At 46.9% G+C, this 23,998-nt stretch overlaps 1 protein-coding gene across 1 annotated transcript in view; it reads left to right on the forward strand.

The window, feature by feature from the left end:
* The window catches only part of LOC149344340 (uncharacterized), a 64,673-nt gene that overhangs the window by 12,530 nt on the left and 28,145 nt on the right, over positions 1–23,998 (forward strand). The window contains exons 3-6 of the mRNA XM_089542604.1: positions 12,197–12,398; positions 14,308–14,411; positions 15,508–15,707; positions 23,801–23,963. Coding sequence (XP_089398730.1) covers positions 12,197–12,398; positions 14,308–14,411; positions 15,508–15,707; positions 23,801–23,963 — 669 coding nt within the window. The remainder of the gene's footprint in view (positions 1–12,196; positions 12,399–14,307; positions 14,412–15,507; positions 15,708–23,800; positions 23,964–23,998) is intronic.

A 23,998-nucleotide genomic window follows, 5' to 3' on the forward strand; every position in this document is an offset into this window, starting at 1 on the left:
TCTCATGTTAAAAGATATATGATCGACTGCAGCGACGGCTTAGTAGCGGAGCTAGCATGCAAGAAACTGGGTGAGCCGCGGTGCACCAGCTGTAGCTGCTACGCCCTAGCTGCTTGTATAGCAGTTATTAGACCTACTGTCAACTCGGTACTGGTCAGCAATCCTCAAGGGAGATTTATTTTTGACATTTCCATATCCTGCGGCTTATTATTTACGAGAGCATGAAAGCTTAGCACGATTTTCACACGCTGGCGCCAGGGCTCCGTCGCTGAGGTGTTGCGTTGGCGCGGACGGCTTGCAGAAGGCGCACCGATCTATGTATCACGGCAGTGAAGGCAGTGCTGCCACCGGACGTCGCCGTCGGACGGCACTCACGACACTGCGTTGTAAGGCATTTGCAAATGCTGCTTAGTTCTGCCGATCATCGCGTCACTGCGTTTGTTGCACCCGTCCGTTGGATGCCGAAACCGAGAACGGTACCGAGCCGTGTGACAACGGCGAACCCATAATCGCGATAACCGCAGTTAATTTCGGTAGCCTCCCTGCCTTCGCCCGCCCAGCCTACGAACGACGCCCAAGCCCCTGTAAATGTGACTCCTGAAGAACTTCCGACAACCGCCTACTGTGGTCTCATGGCAGTGAAATCGGCCATATTATTCGTCACTGCCCTTCCGACGTATAGATCCTCGTATTTTCCCCCTGACACACCCCGACCATGCTTCGGCTAACTCCCGCAAGTAATCGACGAATACCTGCGTCGTGACGAGTATGCGCCGAAACGCCTTTCGCGCTCACCATCGCCATCAAACTCCTGTTTCGCGTCTCCACGCCGCAGCTACGCCGGGAAGAGGAAGGTCTCGCACCCCCGTAGGGCCAACTAAAGGCTGCTGCGAAACGACGAAGGTACTCCAACGACCATACCGCATGAATACACTATCCCGATACGCCGAGGCCGCATACAATTAAAACCTCGACCACGACGCGAATCGTCTTCAAAACGACGCCGCCACCCAGAAAACATTTGATGACACGCCCTACCACGATTCACATACGCAACGAAGTCGTGACCGTACGCCGAGGACGGCGTGCAACCCAAGTGCCGGGACATCGAACTTAGAAGTGGTTATCGACGGTACCGCTCTATTCAACAGAGGAGCCGATTACTCGGTGAGTAGAACATTTCCTGCGCAGCTGAGGAAAGTGACGACCGCTTCGGACGGCCCGAAAATTCGCACCGCAGGAGGCCACCTCATTACGCCATACGGACGATGCACAGCGCAAGTGACTCTCAAGGGACAAACCTATCCTACGACCTTCGTGGTGTTGCGGAATTGTTTCTGCGAAGTGATCATGGGCCTGAATTACCTAAATGAGCATCAGGCGATCATCCACCGGCGATCGAAACAGATCACGCTTTTGACGGACGAGGCCATTTCTTCGTGGAGAACTCTGGAATATTACGTTTCCCTGAGTGTCCTGGCGGAATAAGTGAGCGCCCCACCCCGCTCAACCGCCATCGTCACCGTAGGCGCCACGAAAGCCAATAACATTGAAGCCGTATTCGAGGGGAACATGCAGTTTCTCCTAGACCGAGGAATCGGCATCGCAAGAGGCATCGCACGCTTCCTCCATGGCCAAACAGAAATACTGCTGACTTACTTCAGCGAAGAGTAACAGCACGTTAACAGAGAAACTACGATTGCTTTCTTCGACGAAATATCCGACATACGAGACTTCTTCAGCCTCTCCAACCGATCCGTACCAAGAGAACTCGCCCACTTTCGACAACAAGCAGCCCTTTCTCAGAACAGGCAGGACTAGATCCGCAATCTGCTTCGATGCGGGATGCGGTTGTCGAGAAGGCAAAAAAGACGAGGTTCACGACTGAAGACTTGGGATTTTCCCCTACCCAATCAGTGTTTGTAAATGAGCACCTGTGCCCGCAACTGAAAAAACTGCTCGGAGAAACTATGAGAAAGAAAAAGGAAATGGGCTGGAAATTTGCCTGGTCGAAGGGCGGAAAGATTTTTGCGCGGAAAACAGAAACTTCCACTGTCGTCCCAATCGCATGCGAAGCTGACTTAGCAAAGATATCTTGAAGTGCCACCCTCAAATGTGCTAGCTTATCTTACCGATTTTCGCGATGACCGCAACACGCGATGTCACACTCCCAAACAAAAATGGCTATCTTAGTTTTTTGCACTGCAATGCGCAGTCTGCAAAAAATAAGAATGACGAACTGACAGCTTTCTTTGACAGCTTTAGTTTCAAATTTGACGTCATCATGGTAACAGAAACCTGGTACACTTCACAAGAAGACGTACTTAGCATGGATGGCTTCAACAGCTTCTACTTAAACAGATGCCGACGCCGAGGTGGCGGCGTACTGCAACTTGTCTCCAACCGCCTTACTTGCAATATGCTCTCCGAATTCTCTGCTATGACAGCTGATTATGAAGTGTTAACACTACAAAGCCAAAACACAGTTTTTTCCGTTATATACCGCCCACCGGACGGTAAACCTGACCTCTTTTTCACGTTTCTAGATAAGTTATTAAGCTTTACATGTTCCAATCAATTGAATCTCATTATTGGTGGCGACTGTAACATAAATTTTCTTGAAGATACTTCCAGCTCCCATGAGTTTCAAACACTTCTAGATTCCTTTCACTGCAGTAACGTCATAACAGAACCCACACGCATCACCTCCTGTTCTGAAAGTCTTCTTGACTTGCTTATCACAAACAAAACAACGGAGTGCGCCAAATCAGGTGTCGTTGCTGCACAGCTAAGTGATCATTTGCCAATTTATCTGATCTGCAAACAAAATGGTGTTTTGAAAAACTGTGCCAATCCCCCAATGTCTTTTCTTACACGAAATATTAACCTGAAAACTCTCAATCTTTTTCGAAGTCGGGTGGAATGCACAAACTGGACCTCTGTATATGAATGCACAGATGGAAATCTAGCATATGACACGTTTATGACTGTCCTTAAGAATGTTTACGATAGTTGTTTTCATGTGAAAAGAGTAAAGAGTTCAAAAAAAATTCGCAAGCCATGGCTCACAGATGAGTGCCTCGAAATGATACGCGAAAAAGATGAAATGTACTTTCATTTCGTGAAAACTCGAAATCCTGCAGACTTTTCTGCTTTTAAAAAATACAGAAATAAAGTGACCAAGTTCTTGCGGAAATCTAAGAAAGATTACTACGAACATGTTTTTAATGAGGCATCTGTCCGCAGTGACCTCATATGGCGTGAAATAAATCATTTATTGAAACCAGGCACAAAACAGAATGATAGTCTGAAAATCACAATCAACGATCAGCAATTAACTGGTACGCAATTAGCATCTCATTTTAACGAATACTTCACAACTCTTGCAAATAGCAACTATAATGAACATGCAAAACTCTTTTTAGGTGCACCTAATGCAAACTCTGCTTTTTTTGAACCTATTACACCACAGGAAATTCACTCAGTTTTTATGTCCTGCAAAAACAGCAAAGCACGAGATATAGACGGGCTGGAAATCAGGCCTATTAAGTTTGTTGTCGACCTCCTGGTAGACGTTATTGCCCATATTTTCAATGTGTGTCTAGCCACTGGTGTCTTTCCATTGAACATGCAGAGGGCTAAAGTGACTGTCCTGTACAAATCTGGAAACAAAAATGAGCTTTCGAACTACCGCCCAGTTTCGGTGCTGCCAGTTATCTCAAAGGGATTTGAAAAAGTCATCTGTAAAAGGATTATGTCATTTTGTAATAAGCATAATGTTTTGTCGGAGCGCCAGTTTGGTTTCCGCCAAAATATGTCTACGGAACTGGCTCTTCTAACCCAAAAAGATTTCATTATCAAAGGATTCGAAGAAAGAAAAATAACATTAGGTGTTTACGTTGACTTTTCAAAGGCTTTCGACAGAATTAATCATCAAACTCTTTTCGCTAAATTAGAGCACTACGGTTTTCGTGGCATTGTCCTTGCTCTCCTAAGATCTTATTTAGAAAACAGAAAACAATGCGTTTCTATCGGAGAAGAGCAGTCCACATTACGAAGCATAGCATGCGGAGTACCACAGGGCAGTGTCCTCGGACCGGTACTCTTCAATATATACATTAATGATATAACACGGGTATCCCCAGAAGCCTCTTTGGTAATTTATGCAGATGACACGAGCTTTTTCATTCAATGTGACGATACGACGGAACTCGAGAAATTTGGAAATATTACCCTGAATAAATTGTCAGAATGGAGCAAAATTAATTCTTTAGCAATAAACAATAAAAAAACAAAGGCTGTCATTTTCTCGTCATCACAAAAATTTGTTGACCGTAATCTTAATCTCTATTTAGGATCTGAGAAGATAGAAATAACAAAGGAAGTGAAAACGCTCGGTGTCACCTTTCACGAGAACTTGATCTGGGATATCCATGTAGGCTGTGTGATTAAATGTCTGGCCAGGGCTTGCGGGATACTTTGCCGATTTAGACAAGTTCTTCCACTCAAAATAAAGCTGCTACTTTATAATGCTATTTTCAATCCTCCCCTAAACTATTGTAATCTTGTATGGGGAACTACATCACTAACGAACATCAACAAACTCCTTCTTTTACAAAAAATAGCTCTCTGTCACATAGCAGATGTTCCATACGACGCTCACACAAGTGACCTGTTCCCCTTACTTGGTGTTGTTCCTGTGACACATATGTACGAGCTGAATGCCCTATTAAAATACAAATATTCCCTGAAATTTAATCGGATGCCTTTTCTACGATTATGCAATTTAACAAAACCACCCGAGGTGCCGTACAATATAAGAACAACAGAAGTATGGTTGGTGCCGTTTTCCCGCACGAATCATGGTCACAACAGACTACAATACATTATGCCTACTTTACTTAACAACTATCATAATTCAAACACGGACATCCACACACTATCGAAACAACACCTTAAGTGTTTGTTCACTCACAATTTAGGGAGGTAACGTCAATGTTTTGAAATCTTGTTTTATTATTGCAGCTTTTTGTGCACGTATTTTTAATGGTGGCTGCATTACACTGTCTGTGGTAAAACTGTGGTCTGTGCTTATATGCCTGCAAATGTAGCAGGAAATGTTTTTAGTCCTGTATAGCCATATATCAATTTCGCCGTTAGATGTTCTTCAGTGTGCAAAATATTGGTGATTAAGTATTAGTATTCGTCTTATTGAATCCATGTCTATCAGTTACATTGAACCAGTATTATTACTTTTTACTAATATGCAGCATTTTTGTTTGGAATTACTATGTATATTATGTATTTTGTGTTTACAGTTTCTATGTATACTACATGCTCTTATCTTCGTACAATTTTAATCGCAGCTTTGTATTATTTCTGCTGTTATCCGTTGCCAAGAGAAAACAAGGGGTAAGAACCGTTGTCAAGCTGCTCGAGAAGCAGCTTTTTGTTCTTATCCTTGCATTTATTTCTGTATTGAAAGAAATGCTAAATAAATTGATTTGATTTGATTTGATTTGAAGCTACAGCGACTGCTTCTCGTCATCGCCAAAGGTCCGACAAACGCCGACTGCCAAGCATGGCATTACAACCGACCAGCACGCCCGACCTATCCGCCAAAGCCCTTACCGAGTGTCGCCGCGAGAACGAAAAGACGTCCGCGACCAATTAAAAGAAATGATTCGTGACGACTTCATCCAGCCTTCAAAGAGCCCCTGGGCGGCACCGGTTGTCCTAAACAGAAAGAAAAACGGCGCACTTCGATTCTGCGTTGATTGCCGAAACTTGAACCCACTAACAAAGAAGGACGTCTTCCCCCTCCTCCGCATCGATGACACTCAGGACCGGCTCTGTAACGCCAAGTATTTCTCATCGATGGACCTCAAAAGCGGCTACTGGCAAATTGTTGTCGATGTAAGAGATCGCTAGAAGACCGCATTCATCACTCCGGATGGCCTCTTCGAGATCAAGCTGGTGCCATTAGGTCTCTGTTATGCAGCAGCGAGGTTTCAGCGAGAAATGGATACAGCGCTGGTAGGCCTCAAGAGGAAAATTTGTCTGCTATATTTAGATGACGTCGTTGTCTTCGCCTCGACCTTTGAAGAGAACCTTAAAAGTCTCCGAACAGTACGAGACGCAGTCAAGTCTTCTGGCCCAAAATTGAAAGCCGAGAAGTGCCACTTCGCCTATAAACAGCTGCTGTTTCTAGGCCACATCATTAACAAGGAGGGAGTACGCCTAGACCCCGCAGAAAGCAGGTGCTATCGCACTTTTTTCCACTACCGGTCGCCAATAAAGCTCTCCGCAGATTCCTGGGACTGTGCGCTTAGTACCGACGATTTTTCAAGAACTTTTCGCGCATCGCCGAGCCTCTCACCCAACTCGCAAAGGCAGCCGTGCCATTTAAATAGCGCCGCAAATGGAAGCATCCGACAAACATCAGCGTTGTTTACAGTCCCCGCCGAGCGTCGTGCAATTTGATGAAAACACCGAGACTGAAATTCATGCCTACGCAAGCAGCGTTGGTCTCGGCGCCGTCCTCTTTGAGAACACCGACGCACTGGAGAAAGTAATCGCATACGCTAGCCGCTTCTTGTCCATCTCCGTGGCGAACTATTCGGCAACTGAGAAAGAGTGCGTTGCCATCATCTGGGCCACGTAGAATTCTGCCCCTACCTGTAAGAACGACCGTTCAAGGTGGTCAGCGATCAGCACGCTCTGTGCTGGCTTGGGAGTTTGAAGGACCCCTCCGGCTGCCTCGCTCGATTGAGCCTCCACCTCCACGAGTTTGACGTCACCGTCGTTTGCAAGTCCGGACGCAAGCACTGTGACGTTGACTGCTTGTCACGAGCCCCTGTAGATGCACCGCCGCCGGACGAGGATGAGGACGCCTTCCTGGGACGCATCAGCTCCAGCTCTTTTCCACAACAGCAACGCTCCGTCCTCGACCTAAAACGCCTCATCGAATACTTGGACGCCATGTTTTCTTCACCTCTCGCCTCCTTGAGGCAAGGATTGTATTTGTTCTGTGTACACAATGATGTCCTCGTGAAGAAGAACTTCGCTTTGAACAAAGCAGCCTGCCTCCTTGTTGTACCTGCAAGTCTGCGAGAAGTAGTTCTCCAGGCTTCACACGACGAGTCGACAGCTGGACATCTCGGGTTTTCTCGCACCCTCCGCCGCATTCAAGAAAAATATTACTGTCCCCGACTGTCTGCCGATGTCGCACATTGTGTGAAAACCTGCCGAGATTGTCAGCGACGAAAGACCCCTTCCACCTCACCACCAGGATTTCTGAACCCCATTCAAACCCCCTCATGGCCGTTTCAGCAGATCGCATGGACTTAATTGTACTAATATTAATAATAATACCAATAATAATCTTTATTCATGCCGATAGGTATGAAAAGGAGTCGAGGAAAAAAACTACGAAGCTTAGTAGGTCCTCGACAGCGGTACAATAGCATCGGCAAGCAGGACTTTTCTTTTCTCAGAGTTATTTCCTGGGACGGCACAAGCGAAGTTCACAAAGACAATAATACGTGTTTATACAGAAATAACATTATGAGAAAAGAAAACAGGAGTACACTCGCAATTAATAAAACCTAGAAAAAAAGGAGTAAACACGAAAAAAAATTATAAACTTCATTTGACATAATGTACAAAAAAGGGCTTAAAAAATATGACCCTTAAATCAACGTTGTCGTTTTCCAGTACAGTGAGGTGTTTTGGAAGTTCATAGGATAGCATTCGTTGCCCATAATTAGTTCTCATAGTTTCTATGTGAGGCTTGGCCCTGTCCGGAAGTCAACGTTTGGAAATAAGTGTATCATCATTGGGACCGACTACCTGACCTGCTACGCCGAGGCAAAAGCCCTGCCGAATGGAGCAGCACCAGAGGTCGCCAAATTCTTCATGGAGTTCATTCTTCTGCGGCACTGCGCCCCCCGTGTGCTCATCACGAACAAATCGGACAGAGGAACAACAGCATTCACGGCGGAACTGACGCAAGCCATCCCGTGTTACAGCCAAACCAGCCACCGGAGGACCACTGCATACCATCCTCAGACAAAAATAGTGACCGAGCGCCTGAACAAAACCATCGCCGATATACTTGCGATGTATGTCGATGGGAAATAAAAGACCTGGGACATTATCCTGCCTTTCATCGTCTTCGCCTACAACACCGCTGCTCAGGAGACCACCCAGATGCCGCCTTTTACGCCCGTCCATGGCAACGAGGCTACGACCACACTAGACGCCGTGCTGCCCAACGTTACCGAAGAAAGGAACGTCGACGTCACCGCCTACCTTCAACGCGCAGAAGAAGCTCGAAGACTTGCCCGAATACGGATTAAAGACCAGCAGCGGACCGACGCCAGACGCCACAACCTTCGAAGACGCAACGCGGAATAGAAGCCAGGAGACCGAGTCTGGGTTTGGACGCCCACTAACCAGCGCCAATTCAGTGAAAAGCTTTTGCGACGCTATTCCGTCACGTACAAGGTTCTTCGTCGGCTAGGGGAACTGTACTATGAGTCGTTCTTGACGAAATGACTGCATCCCAGCGACGCCACGTACGACCATAAGTTGTCCTTGTCGTCCGTCTAAAGCCCCAGTATGCGCCCTAAAGGACGCTGTGTTTGCACATGGTGTTTATTTGTTTGCACAATCCGTCTTAGTTGTTTGTAGCCGCCTTATGTCTAAAGCATCGGGTTGATGCTTCTTTGATAGGGGATTAACGCCGAGAATCTTTGCAGTGCTTGTTCATTCCTCAAAGCTGCCGGCACGCCGCTTTATAGCTTTTATGTTACGCAAAGCGCGCCGAGATTACTCTCTATTGATTGCTTCCAGGTGCAGCCGATTCCACAGATTCTGCTCCAGAATGTTCTAGTAACTTTCCGTGCTATATCTCGGAAGTTCACTATTAGCTTTAAAATGATTGCTGCCAAGAGGGCGGGCATTCGGTTCGACGACCACTGAGCTCGCTTGTTGCTGCGCCGCCGCCGACTCATTCAGTTCTTTGCGGACGCAACTCTGCTCAAATCAAGACTTTCGTACAGCAGCCATTTTCGCTGTCCTCCTGCTCTGCGAACTGCAGTCATCACTACATGACAATATTATTTTAGCATTGAAGAGCCCTGGCAGAAGTGAAGAGCATAAAAATGTCTCCCCTCGTCTATCTTTCTTGCCCTTTGACATCTGTTGTTAGCGCGCATTCTGCGAGTGTTTTGCATTTGTTCGACGTCACTGCCAACTCTGTGCCACTCGAACGCGGAGTGGGACATGGAAAAGAATAATCGCTTGTACGAGGCTGAAGATGCAGCTACATTGGGTTGTGCTGGCTTCACCCGGCTTTTGTTAAGCATCGTATCGTATTCCAGAAGTTCAATGTAATTCAAGACCGCGAGAATGACTTGTGACATGGCTTTTTTTTTTTTTAAGTTATAACTCGCTGTCAGGAAGCTCATTTGTACTCGCTCAAAAGCGGCATCAACATCTGAGCTTCGTGTTTGTACAGAAGAACCACATTAATTTGAACTTTCAGTTCAGAAAACTGCTTCACATAAATAGGCGCTGTAACTAAATTTAGCGGCTTAGAGTCATGCTATGTCATTCTCCATGGTGCCCATATGTTGATCAGATCACTCGTGATTTCGAGCTTGTGTATTCGCCGCACGTCTTCCGCTGCACGAACTTGAATAATGCTGCGGTGCGAGGAAACAGAGTCAGTTCGTCGCAAGCTCTCGAAGAGATAGCTGCGAAGCGCTTAGGGAGCATAGGGTGACGCCGAACTGATGAGGGGTGAAAACTAGCAGAACTATTTACGACGGCGACAACGCATGTGCGATAATACGGTTCTTCGCAAGTGGAGCGACCATGTTAGATTGGATGAAGCATGTGCTATGCCGTGAAACGGTGATGGCGGGGCCGCCCTCCTGGTGCAGCATCATAATTACCAAAGCAAAGCGGCCGCTCTCATTCCGGAACGATCGCTATCACCAGTGGTCAGTTTATTCGTCCTGGAATCCCCTTTTAAAATGGAGCGCATTTGAGAGCGCTAACGTCGCGAAACCTGAGCGAAGTCAGTTGCGAATTTTAAATGTAGCGGGCTTTATTTAATTTTCCAAAAAACAACTAGGCTAATGTCATCTTCAACTAAGCAGCTGAAATTGGCGGTTCTTAACCCTCACTGCAACATTTGCAATGAAAAATGTTCGCCAATGTAAGTAATGCAAAGTATTACTCACTTCTCTCTTTAAGCACAAGTAAGTTTGGACGGAAAAAAAAATGCGCTGACGCGGTTAAGACGGCTGCCTAAAAGCCTACGCTACTCATATCTCCGTGAAGCGCATTGCCGTTTTTTAAACCATGGCACAAGTCAGTTGAAACTCCCTCTATATCTTGCAAAATTTTAGCAATTTCTCATTGTAAGTTTCTACTACAAAACTCATGGAAGCTGCTTTAGACACTTTTTTGCCTGCTACAAAGCCTGTTCCAGAATGCTCTTGGTTATTCTCAGTGCTGAAAATGCACCCAAACTTAACGTGACTCGGTTCCGCCGTCAGTCCAGTGCCGCTACACGAGCTTTTATTAACGGTGTTTGGTTTGCATATCACTGGAGTCCAAGGAGAACCGGAGATTCAATCTAGAGTTTGAAATAACATTAAAACATGAACTCACGTCTCCAGGGTGTGCAGCGTCTTCATGCGATTAAGTGGGCAAAGAGATAAGCGCATGAAGTCAAATAATACTCACTCACGTTACTACAAAGTTTTCTTTTTAAATATTTGTCGCGTGTAGCTGCACTACACGATCGCCACGAAGGTACCTTTGATTTTGCTCACATTGACGTTTTCTTCTTTAGCTTCGGAGTACAAATGTATAGCAGCATCTATTTTAGCAGAATATGGCGGCACCTCTTTCACCGGCATTTATAATCGTAAGAAAGAAAATCTCGAAAGCCTCCGACTACATTTAGAAATATTCGCTAACTACCGCGGAACTCCATCAAGGCTAAATGCCATTCGAGGTTCCGAAAGTTGAACAACTGAAATGCTGTCTCAAGGTATATGTTGAGCACGGTTATGAGGCGTTGGTTAGGGCGGCAAATCAGAGCCGCACGTAGCCACGTTGCACGCCGGCAGGCTGCACAGTGTTGTTTTTTGATCAAAATCTAGTGCATAATACAGTGTAAAATCAGACATTTGTTTCTTTAGTTTATTTCATTTTCCACCGCCGCAGAGAAAATAAATATTCTGCGGTGCCTACCGATAGTGGCACATCAGGTCGTTTGTAGTTTCGATTTTCTTTCTTTTTTTTTTTGCACATAAGCGCGCATGAGCTCGTCCGGTCAGAGTGGACGAAAATAGCGGAAAAAAGGCAAATATCCATGAAGAAATCCTCAAACACAATTTCTTACACCAATTTTCATGACCTCATGGTCGAACACTTTCCACTTCTCCGTAACTGGAGGTCACATTCTGTCGTGCGAAAGACTACCAGACTGAGAAGTACCGACTTTGGGTCGACGCAATTTCTTGGAGGTCACATTTTGGGGGACCATTTAATGCTTCGTTCGTGATATGAACCAGACTAAACTTGCCAACCTGAAAGCAACTTTGTAACTCCTGTGGGCAGCTACCAATACCAACGGTTCCATTTTGCTGGCTGGATTTCTGAGCGCATGGGACGTAAGCATAGTGGAACAGGTAGAGCCAGGTGCATGCAAAAGTCGAGCTAGTAATGAGGCAGCGACCACAGAGCTTGGAGTGGTCGATAGAGCTGCACCTATAGCAAATGGGGCGAGCATTCCAGCAAGGGGCGCTTGCATTAGTTCCTGATCATTTTTTTTTTCTTGTGAAACGAAGTGTGGTGAAACTGTACCGAAGTTGAACTTCAGCGTGACAGGCAGACATGCCAACGGAGTACAGTGGTACACTAAGCCAGGAGGTAGTAGTCACTCGAAACAATTCCTGTCACTCTAACCGGAGGCAGGCTTTGTCAGCAGTTCTCCCACGGACTATTTCGTTAGAACACGGTGAAAAATAAAATCGAATTGAAGCCAATGGACATGGCGTCGCGCTGTGAATGATACAATAGCATAGTTCGGTAGCCAGACGGAATCTATATTAGTGCATTCCAAGACGCCTAAAGCAGAGAAGCGCTGAGATGTGATTTTATTTGCCTTCAGCTGTGCCAGGAGAAAGCGGTGTCTCACGGCGAGCTACTGCGGCGTTTCCGGTGCATCGCAGCAGGCCTGCAGGGTCTGGGGTTGGGCAGAGGAGACCGCGTCTACGCCCACATCAGCGGCTCCACCGTAGACGGCCTCTCCGCCCTGTGCGGCGTCATGTTCTCGGGAGCCACACTGATCCTCGCTGGAGAATTAAATAGAGGTGACAGCTTTGCATATTCTGCAAAACTGGGAGCTGCTCTGCGCTCCATGCGACGAATGCACAGGGACGAGTACAGATATTCATACAGTTTCTGGGGCGTTTAAGTGGCGTGACTCGAATGGCATTAGCAGCACTGCACGAAATGCGTTGCCTCTGAAATAGTGCGGAGTGGTGTCCCTTTCAACTGGGAATCCGACCAGTCGCCCTTTGCTATGCGCTGCGCTCGCTGCCGAGAAACTCAACATCGGGCGAAAACGGCGATGCACCATGCTTGCCGACTGCACCGTGACGCAGCTGCAAAACACTGGAGGGGAGGCTTAAGCTCCGCCTTAAAGGTATGACGCGGTAACCTCAAAGGGTTAAAGTTCATATATGCGCAACCGGAAGATCTAATCTTTACATTCAGAGACCGCTAGGAGTCTTCATTCTACTCTTGGCACAGCAGTGCAGTGGTTAAGCGACGCGCCAGAGCTCTGGCAGGTGGCTGTTTCAAAACACTTTTGTCGGTCGGGCTTTTGAGATGCAGATTGGTTTTCCTTAGCCACCTGCCACGTAGGTAGTTTGCTTTAAAATCCATTGGGCAGGTTGCGATGACGTTGCAAGCTCAAGTTACATTTTTCACTGAAGCCGATGACGACGCCGGGTTTTCCGCTGAACGGGAGCCGTTACGCTATCGTGTAACGGCCTTGGCGCCATTTCGCGATGGTAACGAATGGAAAGCGATATGTTAGCCCACCTGGTGCTCTACTGGAGACAACTTTTCCCAAACTCTGAATCCAGATGTAGCTGCTCATATTTCCCGCTGTACTTTTCCGTGCACCTGGTGCTACAGTTTGCACCGTGCCTAAGACAGGCGCATAGAACAGTTGAGCGAACACTATAGCGACTAAAGTGGCTGTTTGGGCTTGTTGGTCAGTGATCATGGTTAAAGAATGCAGCGCGAAAAGACAAGGACAAACGAAGAAGTGGACAGGACAGCGCCAGTCCTGTCCACTTCTTCGTTTTTCCTTATCTTTTCGCGCTGTATTCCTTAAGTATAGCGACGCCTGCAGTGCGCTTTTTAGAGAAGCGTCGCTGGAGTGACTGCATTCGAGGCACGTGATCTTGTCGCGCCATCAGAACCTGTCCACCGGACTGTGAGCAAACTTGGTCACCGTGGCAGGTGGCAGATAAATTATTGATTGGCCGCGAGAGGTTGCACGTGAAGAGTAACCTGGATCGCACAAGGCCCACCAGTGGTAGTACCTGCGATCGCAGGGAGCTGGCACATCACCTAACTGCTTCACCACTGCGTCAGGAGAGGTATGAGCACGCCCAGGATCTGTGAATCTAAATTCGAGAATTGCCAATTCCGCATATATGGACATTACATATAAACCGCATCATCGCGTACATTGAAGTGCCCCCTCCAGTTTTTAATGCTCAAAACCTCAGTTGGATTGGCTTTGCTATAACTTAACTGTTTATCTTATTTTAGTTTTTGGATCAAGAGCAAACAGTGCGCAAATAGTTTACCTAGTTTACCATCACTTCAGGTTTTGTTCTAGGATTTAGATTACATTCTGATGTGGTTCTGAGCCAAAGCCGCTATTTAAAAATCTTTGAGACGATCCGAGAGCCGAAGCCGAGAGTTAAGGTAATGTACCATGGACTGAACAGATGATAAAGCGTAAAGTGAAGCAGCATATGCACGGATGCTTCCACGACTAGTGCTCTCTATGCGTCTATTTCCAACTTAGTCACAACACAAGTAAATTGAGATAGTGAGGACCACTTACTAAGGCTCAGCTTGGTCAACTGTACCGGCACTCAAAATTTTCGCGGTGAGGATTGTGGTGTTACATGAACCATGACTTGTAGTTAAACAGTTAAACACTTCACTCGCCTCTACCGTCTTCGCTGATTGCAGCGGAACACCTGGCCAGCATCAGAAATATGGATGTCACTCACCTCCTCATCGACTCGGGCACCTCGGACATTTTCATTCCACTGCTACCGCAGATAAAACTAAAGGTGATTACTGCTTGTTCTACTGAATATTAGTGCCATTGGAATATAAATAACCCATAACTGGGTTTCCAACCAGGGATATTGAAACAGCAACAGAGCATAAAGGAGCACATGAAAAACCGCGTGATGAAACTGTCGAGTTCAAACGGTGAAGTGGTAGGTTAAAATAGTGTAAAAAATGCTCAAGGACATGACAGTTAACCGACCTCTGGATGCATAATAAGGCTGAACGTTGAGGGACCGTTAAAGCAGGAAATGTTGTGACTGGCTCAAACAGCAAGTTATGCAGTGGTCGTAAGCGGATGTCCACAATAAAAAGCTGTTATAGCAAAGGTTTTCTGAAATTCGACAAGGCAGTTGACACTTTACTTTTGTTTGCAGCTGTGCACGTAGCGAACTGTCAGTATTTTTAAGCGTATTCTGCTCTTTGCCGTTATGTTTTTTTTTTTTTCAGATTCAGTCCGTCTCATAACTGTTGTCATTTTTAACGTTATCAGCCGAATGCATTCAAATATATTTCAACACGATGAGTTTTTTCCACGTCTTGTTTCGGTTACGGACAAAACTTTAGAGGCACAACACCAGAGCCACCCCTCGGGTAATCAAGGTCAATGCAAGCCGAATGCTACATTGTGCAGCATCAGTCGACCTTTTCATGCATTAAAAATAACTACACAGACATCAGTGCAACACACGTTAAGTTATCGGAAATTATTCAGCATAAATTGAAAATGAAAGCAGTAATCGTCGCATTGTCATTTCCACCTAAGCGTACTCAAAGCTTGAGGGGCGCGAAATGGACGACACCAGGCCGAGAAAAAACGCGACGCAGTACAGCGGCCACTGAAAAATGCACAGCAGGGTGCGCGTGTTCCGAAATCCGCAATCACCGTGTCTTGTAGCGGTTCATTCCTATTCACTTTGCTTACCCAAGCTGGGTTCATGGTAAGACGAATGTGTTTCTTGCCTGGCAGAGACAATTGGTGCATTTAGCTTGAATCAGCGCTTGCCTTTCGAACGTCATCTTCGAATAGCGGATAAGTGTTTTTTGTTAGGTACAATATTATGTTCATCTTTTTCCTCTTCCCGTCTCATCCAGGGCAAGCTGTCGGTGGACGACACGCCCGGCTTCACGTGCGTGTCTCCCCTTCAGTGGGAGGCGAACGAGGCGGCATTCGACGACGACCACAGCAGCCAAGACGACGTAATGATGATCGCCTACAGCAGCGGAACTTCCGGCTTACCCAAGAATATTGAGCTTCAGCGAAGATATCTCATCTACTACGTCGTTGCTACCGAGTGAGGACGGCTGACAAACAATTCCTGTCGTATAGGCTGGTCACCTGCGTGTGTGCATTTGCGGCAACACATACACACGCACGCACACACAAATATATATATATATATATATATATATATATATATATATATATATATATATATATATATATATATATATATATAAAGTCTGCGGTAACTCAGGACGTTCTACGTCCGCCGCTTGTGAAAGTGGGTGGCGCTGATGAACACTCTCAAGGTTAGGTTACTTGTAAACATAAATACCCCCGAAAGCAGAAGAACTGACAGCCGTCGCCGTAGCTCAGAGGTAGAGCACCGGACGCGTAATTCGGAGGTCGTGGGTTCGGATCCCACCGGCGGCAGGTGGTTGTTTTTTCTTCTGCTTTTCTAATCAGTTATCTTTAAACGATAACATATTCCGTAATTTTCTAAATTGATCAACACCACAAAATAAATAACTTATAAAAAAAAAAATCCCCTGTGCCCCTTGGTTTCTGTGGCTGTTGGCTTCTGTCATATATATATATATATATTTGTGTGTGCGTGCGTGTGTATGTGTTGCCGCAAATGCACACACGCAGGTGACCAGTATATATATATATATATATATATATATATATATATATATATATATATATATATATATATATATATATATATATATATATATATATATATATATATATATATATATATATATATATATATATATATATATATACACATGGTCTGTTCTGAAAGTAGTAGGACTCATTTTTTTAAACAAAATTTATTCAAGAGAATAGTACAAACGATTACAATTTTTCAAGGTAGCACCCTTCCGCACCTACTCACTGCTGCTAATGAGTTTTACAGTATTCGTACGCCTCCAGCAACGCCTGGACCGGAATGATGTTTAGCTCCCTCGTCACGGCCTGTTCAACCACCTCTACCGGTCCGTGATGTTTCCCCTTGAGCGTCGATTTTATTCTCGGGAATAGAAAAAAGTCTGGCGGGGCCATGTCGAGACTGTAAGGGGGCTGAGGCAGCGCTGCCGCCTTGTGCTGGGCAAAAAACCGGGGTCCTCATTTACATGATGAAGATCCTTCCGGTTCGCCTTTTCCTCCTCTGACAACACTCCCGGCACCAACTTCGCGCACGCTTTCCTCATGGATAAGTTTTCTCTCACGATATCAAAAACTTGGGTTTGAGGAATGCTCAAGTCATCAGCAATCATTCTGATACTCATTTTACGATCACTCTTAAGTAAATGTTTCTTTCGCTACACATTTTCGTTGGTCTTGCTGGTCGAAGGGCGTCTGGAGTGGTCGTCTTCCTCCACTCTTTCCTTACCTCCTCGGAAAAGCTTGTACCACTCAAAAAACACCTGATATACCCATGGAAGCGTCACCGTAGGCCTCCTTAATCATGTTTTGAGTCTCTTTGCCCGTTTTGCCAAGATTTACTCAAAATTTGATCGCGTATCGCTGATGCAGTAAACGCTCGACGATGCTGCGTGGCGAGACGTTTCGACAGGGGTTCACAGTACAAGCGACCTCCTCTTTTTAACGGCCGAGAGCCGACTGCCGATTTTCCACAGCACTCCCAATATCTCCCTTCAACGATCCTGCACGCGCAGACCACCTCTCGTCCGCCCGTTCGCCCAGGAAAAAACCAGTCCTACTACTTTCAGAACAGACCATGTATATATATATGTATATATATATATATATATATATATATATATATATATATATACACTCGCAAATGCCCACACGCACTATATACTGGTGTGTGCGAACATGCTTGAGCCTCAAGGATTTCAAACCACTTCTTTCGTATGTTTTTTTTTTGTGGGGGGGGGGGGGGACCTTCTGCTCTACTAGAGGGACAGAATACTGAATTTCTGGCACCGAGTTTTCTCGACGAAACGCAAGGCCTGAGTCTAATGCGCTGAAACAATTTCTTTAGAAAGGCTGTAGATGATTTTTACCGAGATTTTTCCAGTGAATGCGAACGATCTTTTTTTTGTAGGCCGATGCTGGAAACCATTATCAGCAAGAACGATTGCGACTGCTTAAAATACAACCTAAATGTCATTCCCCTCAGAGTTTTAAACATTTCTTCTATCTAGTTCGAGAACTTGCCATGTGGCATAAGAAGAGGCTGTCGAGTAGGTAAAGCAGGTCGCGGGGGCTGTTCTTTGCCAGAGGCCTCAACAGACTCATGCTCTTAGTGTTGTCCGTTATCGACAAGGAAGAGTGTTCCTCCCTATTAGCCATAAGTCCAGCTTCAGTAATCGTTGTCTCAGCGGCCGGCGTGAAACGTTTGAGACATGCGCTGAGCACTGCATTTTCATGAGAGCCCCATCGGCCCGTCACGCATGGGGTAATGGGATACTTTACCCCTTATCGCCAGCCCTTATCCTTCTAAGAGATGCCTCCTCCAAACTCGTTAAATAATTAGAATGAGGATAATTGTACGGGGAATTAGGGCACGTGTACTTCTTATAAGAGACGAGAATATGGGAAGAGCGGAGCGGGTATCATTAGGGAGGCTAGGGGAGAGGCATTCGTGTTTAAGGCTTGGTGTGTAAGGAAGTCTGTTTTCCTCTTCTCAACATTCTGATTAAGATCTTGTGTGCAATGTATTTGGACACACTTCATTATTTTCATATTCAGAGCACGTATCTCCTGAGGGAGATGCTCAGTGTCTTCGTCGCTCTTCGGAGACGCGAAAAGTCCGTTGCTTTCATTAAACGCTGCACTGAAGAGAGCGTAAACTTTCACTAAACACGAGAAATAATGCTGAAAAAAAAACTGCGTTTAACACAAGTCAGCCATGTGATATCTTACGGAGTTGTAACGTGGAAACGTTCCACCTAATAATGGCTCGGTTTCAGCGCAGCATAGTACATCATTCGATTTTCAATGTCACATAAAACTCCTTGATATTCCCCACTAGCGTGCACGAACGAATATAAATTACAGTTTTACCGGGCAACCGCGGACAGATATATTCGGTTCCTGTCCTGCTACAAGCACAGGTTCATATGAAACTGACGATCTTACGAGGAGCATCAGGTGTAGGTCATATTGTCACGGGGCAGTTCGATATCAGTTCGGGGCAGACGATCATCGCGCGTAATACGGCTTAAGCCGCACTACGTGCACAATTTCAGGGCGGGGTGAACGACGTGATGACGGTCGTGTTCCTTCGGGCAGCACCTCGTTGTTAAGTTCGCCGATGCGGCGAAGAACTGTATACGGGCCAAAGTACCGCTTTATGAGTTTGTCGGAGAGACCTCGACGGCGTACTGGCGTCCACACCCAGACCTTGTCTCCAGGGTAAAAATGTACGTCGCGTCGACGGAGATCGTACCGACGAGCGTCGGCATGCTGTTGGTGTTCGATACGGAGTCTAGCGAGTTGCCGAGCTTCTTCCGCGCGCTCGCATACTATTCGGGCACCATCGTCTACGTCGACAGGCGGCTCGTGCGGTAGCATAGCGTCAAGCATCGTGGTGACCTGTCTGCCGTGGACCAGCTGGAAAGGGGTCATACCGGTCGTCTCCTGGACAGCGGTATTATAAGCGAATGTAACGTAGGGCAGTACCGAGTCCCAACTGCGATGGGCGACATCCACGTACATGGCGATCATGTCGGCCATGGTCTTGTTCAGCCGCTCCGTCAGCCCATCCGTTTGCGGATGGTACGCAGTAGTTCGGCGGTGGCTGGTGCAGCTGAGACGGAGGATCTCCTGTGTGAGCTTGGCCAGAAACGCGGCACCCCGGTCAGTGATCAAAACGGCAGGGGCACCGTGACGGAGCACAATGCACTCAATAAAAAATTTGGCTGCCTCAACAGCTGTCGCAGACGGAAGTGCTCGGGACTCCGCGTATCGCGTTAGGTAGTCCGTCGCTATAATAATGTACCTGTTGCCCGACTGCGACGTCGGAAATGGACCAAGAAAATCCATTCCGATGGTGTGGAACGGAACATGCGGTGGTTCGAGTGGTTGGAGAAGACCAGCTGGTCGTATGGGTGGTGTTTTGCGCCTTTGACACTCTCGACAAGTTCTTACGTAGTGACGCACGTATTTAGGAAGTGTCGGCCAGTAGTACCGTTCTCGAATACGTGAAAGCGTCCGGCTGTAGCCAAGGTGACCAGCTGTAGGATCGTCGTGGCAAGCTTGGGCGACCTCGGAGAGCAGGTCCTCCGGCACAACAAGGAGCCACGACCTCGGGCTGCTGTCGAAGTTCTGCTTGTACAATACGCCGTGCATTATCTTGAACGTCGGCAGCATGCGCTGGAAAACGCGAGGCACCGCAGCTTCGTGGCCTTCCAAGTGCACCATCAGCTGACCAATCTGAGGATCACTGCGTTGCCGAGCAGCCATATCTGCCGTGTCCAATGCCCCAAGAAAGCCGTCCTCTTCGTCATTTTCGCCTCCCGGTGCCGGCTCCACAGGGGCTCGAGACAAGCAGTCAGTATCATGATGTTTGCGGCCGGACTTGTAGGTGATGGTGACGTCGTACTCCTGTAGCCGAAGGCCCCACCGAGCAAGGCGGCCTGCGGGATCCTTAATATTGGCGAGCCAGCACAGCGAATGGTGGTCGGGGACGACACGAAAAGGGCGACTGTACAGATAGGGCCGGAATTTGGTGATGGCCCAGATGACAGCGAGGCACTCTTTTTCAGTTGTCGAGTAATTGCCCTCCGCCTGCGAAAGAGCTCGGCTGGCATACGCAATAACCCTCTCAGGGCCATCCTGGAATTGCACAAGCACTGCTCCTAGTCCTTTGTTGCTGGCGTCCGTGTGGAGTTCAGTGTCGGCGTCTTGATCAAAATGGCCTAGTATGGGGGATGTTGCAAGGGCGTGTTTTAATTGGCGGAATGCTGATTGTTGCTCCTCGTTCCACTCAAAGCCAACGCTATCCTTCGTAAGGCGGTAAAGTGGCGCCGCGATCTGGGCAAAGTTTCGAACGAAACGCCTGAAGTATGCGCAAAGACCGAGAAAGCTTCTGACGGTATTCTTGTCCGACGGTGGAGGGAAGGATGCAACGGCAGCCGTTTTCTCGGGATCTGGCTTCACACCCACTTGGCTGACGATATGACCAAGGAACTTCAGTTCACTGTATGCGAAGCGGCACTTCGAAGGCTTGAGCGTACGTCCGGCGTTCAGAAGAGCTTGAAGAACTGCTTCAAGACGCACCAGATGGTCTCTGAAAGTGCTTGAGAAGATGACAACGTCATCCAGATACACGAGACATGTCTGCCACTTCAGACCGGCTAGCACAGTATCCATGCCTCGTTTAAATGTCGCGGGCGCTGTACACAGGCCAAACGGCATCGCTTTAAACTCGTAGAGGCCATCCGGGGTTATAAATGCGGTCTTCTCGCGGTCGCTCTCATCCACTTCAATTTGCCAGTATCCACTCTTCAAGTCGATGGACGAAAAATAGCGGGCATGACGAAGACGGTCGAGGGTGTCGTCGATGCGTGGGAGTGGATACACGTCCTTCTTGGTCACCTTATTGAGTCGCCGGTAGTAAACGCAAAATCGAAGGGTCCCGTCTTTTTTCTTGACCAGCACTACAGGTGCGGACCACGGACTGTTGGATGGCTGGATGACGTCGTCGCGTATCATTTCGCGCACTTGCTCCTGGATGGTTTCCCTTTCCTTCAAGGAAACGTGGTACGGCGGTTGGCGAATCGGTTGCGTTGCGCTGTCGACAATAATTCGATGCTTGGCGACTGGCGTCTGTCGAACTCTGGATGTCGTCGCGAAACAGTCGTTGTACCGATGCAAAAGGGAGAGCAGTTCGCGTGTTTGGGAAGGCTCAAGTTTGGGATCGATATCCAGGGGAAACGTTGTAGGGCCTCGTGACCCGGGCGGGGCCGCCTCCTTAGGCAGCGCAACTGCTTCACGAACGTCGCTAAGCTCTTCCATTTGGGCTATTACTGACCCTTTCGTCAGGTGCTGCGGCTCGTTCCTGAAGTTGGTCACGAAGATCTTGGCTCGCCCTCGTTGAACATTTGCGACCCCTCGCGCAACACCAATGCCGCGCGTAAGTAATATCTGGACACTGCCTTCCAGAACGCCTTCTCCACATGCTGTTGTATCGGCTCGGACCGGCAGGAAAACTGTCGACAACGGCGGCAAGTGGGCATGGTCGGCATCAACTTTCATCGCAAAGCCTGTGGCCCGGGGCGGTACTGGCGATGAAGAACGTGCGCGGAGGGTCAACCTGTTCTGCCCTATGTCGATTACGGCGCCATATTCACGGAGAAAGTCCATGCCCAGAATAACATCTTTAGAGCAATTCTCCAATATCACGAAAGTGGCGGGGCACGTCTCACCGTGGATCTCGACGCGGGCAGTGCACTTGCCAACAATATGTTCATTACTTCAGTGAGCGGCTGATTGATTTCCTGGTTGGTCGATCGGATTTTACATAGGGCTACTGATGCTCAAACTTCTGATGACTTAGCTCGCGTGCGTGCCATCTCTTCGAAAGATTGGGATGATCATTGCTCTTGCAGTGATGCTAATCAATACTATAATCATGGCTGTCAACTAAATATCCTCCAGCAAGCATTTCTTAATGCGTTCTGTGGAAGCTCAGTTATCTGTAGTTAAGATTTTAATTTCCGTGTTTTCGCTCCTTTCTCTCTCGCCTTTCTTCACTTTTTCACAATGAAATGTTGCGCTTCTCCGCCATCCCCACCCACTCGGGCCCTCCGCCGGCTGCTGACGCACGCGGGGGTGGCCCCAGGGCCGGAGCTACCGGCCACGGCCATGGTGGCTGCATGACGTCAGAAACAGTTGGCACGGCGAACCAATGCTAGCTCTCCGCTGCTGACGTAACGAGCGCTGCATGATCCATTGCGTGTGGTTTCGGGCGAAAACCCTGAATCGGCGGTCACCCCGAGCCGTAGGAGGGCTAATTTAAAAAAAATATCTATATATTGCAAATGATAGCTTCGCTTTCGATGTTTTCTACACGGTATGAACGCTCGGTAGCCTATACTGTACATAATGGAATTGGAGTATAGCGAACCTCAAACTCATTTTTCTGGGTTTCTAGGTTTTACCTAAACAAATGTGCGTTTCATTGATATTCTCTAAATATTTTAGTAGCCTGATAATTTCCTACCCTGGAATTTTTGTCCACGCTTGCTGAATGCACTCATAATCGTCATGTCAAATCTATAACGAATTCCAAAAATGAGAAAGTAATTCACAAATTAGAAACATCATGGCAAAAACATTTATCAGAGAACACAGCTCAGCAAACCGCTTGAAAATCGGTGCTGCTGCTACTGCAAGCAGGACAGTCAGGTAAAAAACACCTGGGAAAACGCATTTTTAGACTTGCACCAGTTATTTGCTACAGCGGTCGCAATACATTTTTCAATGTCACTTCTGAACATTTTTTGGATATGATTAGAAAGACCTTATAGATACGAAATTCCTAATTCATAAGAAATTCATAGCAAAGGAGACATCAAGCACATGAAAAATTACAGAGCGATCAGGTTACTGCCCGCTGTCTGAAAGGTATTTACTAAATAATCGCTGATATACTTAGGAAAACCTTAGACATCACTGAACCCTCAACTGAGGGTTGACAGTATTTATAAATAAATAAAAATAAATAAATGGTCAGGCAGGCTTTCGTAAAACATACTCGACAATAGACCATATTCATGCTATCATTCAGGTGACAAAGAAATGTGCAGAATATAACCGACCCCTACATATAGCCTTCGTTGACTACTGGAAAGAACTTGACTCAGAGGAGACCTCAGCTGTCTTGCAAGCATTGCAGAATCAGGGTCTAGAAGGGTGTAGAATAAGGGTGTAGGCGTGTTTGTTGCTGCTCATGAAATTATTACTGATGCTAATCATCATCAATGCTAAGAGCCTGGATGTGATGTACGCACTATATCATTACTCTCCACAAGTTCCAGCCAAATTCTGTGAGTTATTATCTAAAGTGCATCTATCATTTCACCCTTTGTTTAGCTTACAAGAGAGAACCATTACAAATAACAGAAGAAGTTTTTCTGTTCGTTCATTGACATGATTTACTGATTCCTGTTTATATAGGGCTTGTGAACCGGTGACGTCTGAAGAAATCTGCATCATTGGCCCAAGCATCACCTTCGCTGTATTGATGTACCACTTGAAAGGACTCTATAGCGGTGCCGCATTCGTGATGATGGGACAACAGGGAACAAGCGGCATTGTGGATGCCATGTGGAGACACAAGGTGAACCGCAGATTTTCTTCTTTATGCATGATTGA

The sequence above is a fragment of the Amblyomma mixtum genome, chromosome 5, assembly GCF_055824585.1.
Source record: "Amblyomma mixtum isolate Tamu chromosome 5, ASM5582458v1, whole genome shotgun sequence".
In the NCBI taxonomy this organism is placed as follows: Eukaryota; Metazoa; Arthropoda; class Arachnida; order Ixodida; family Ixodidae; genus Amblyomma; species Amblyomma mixtum.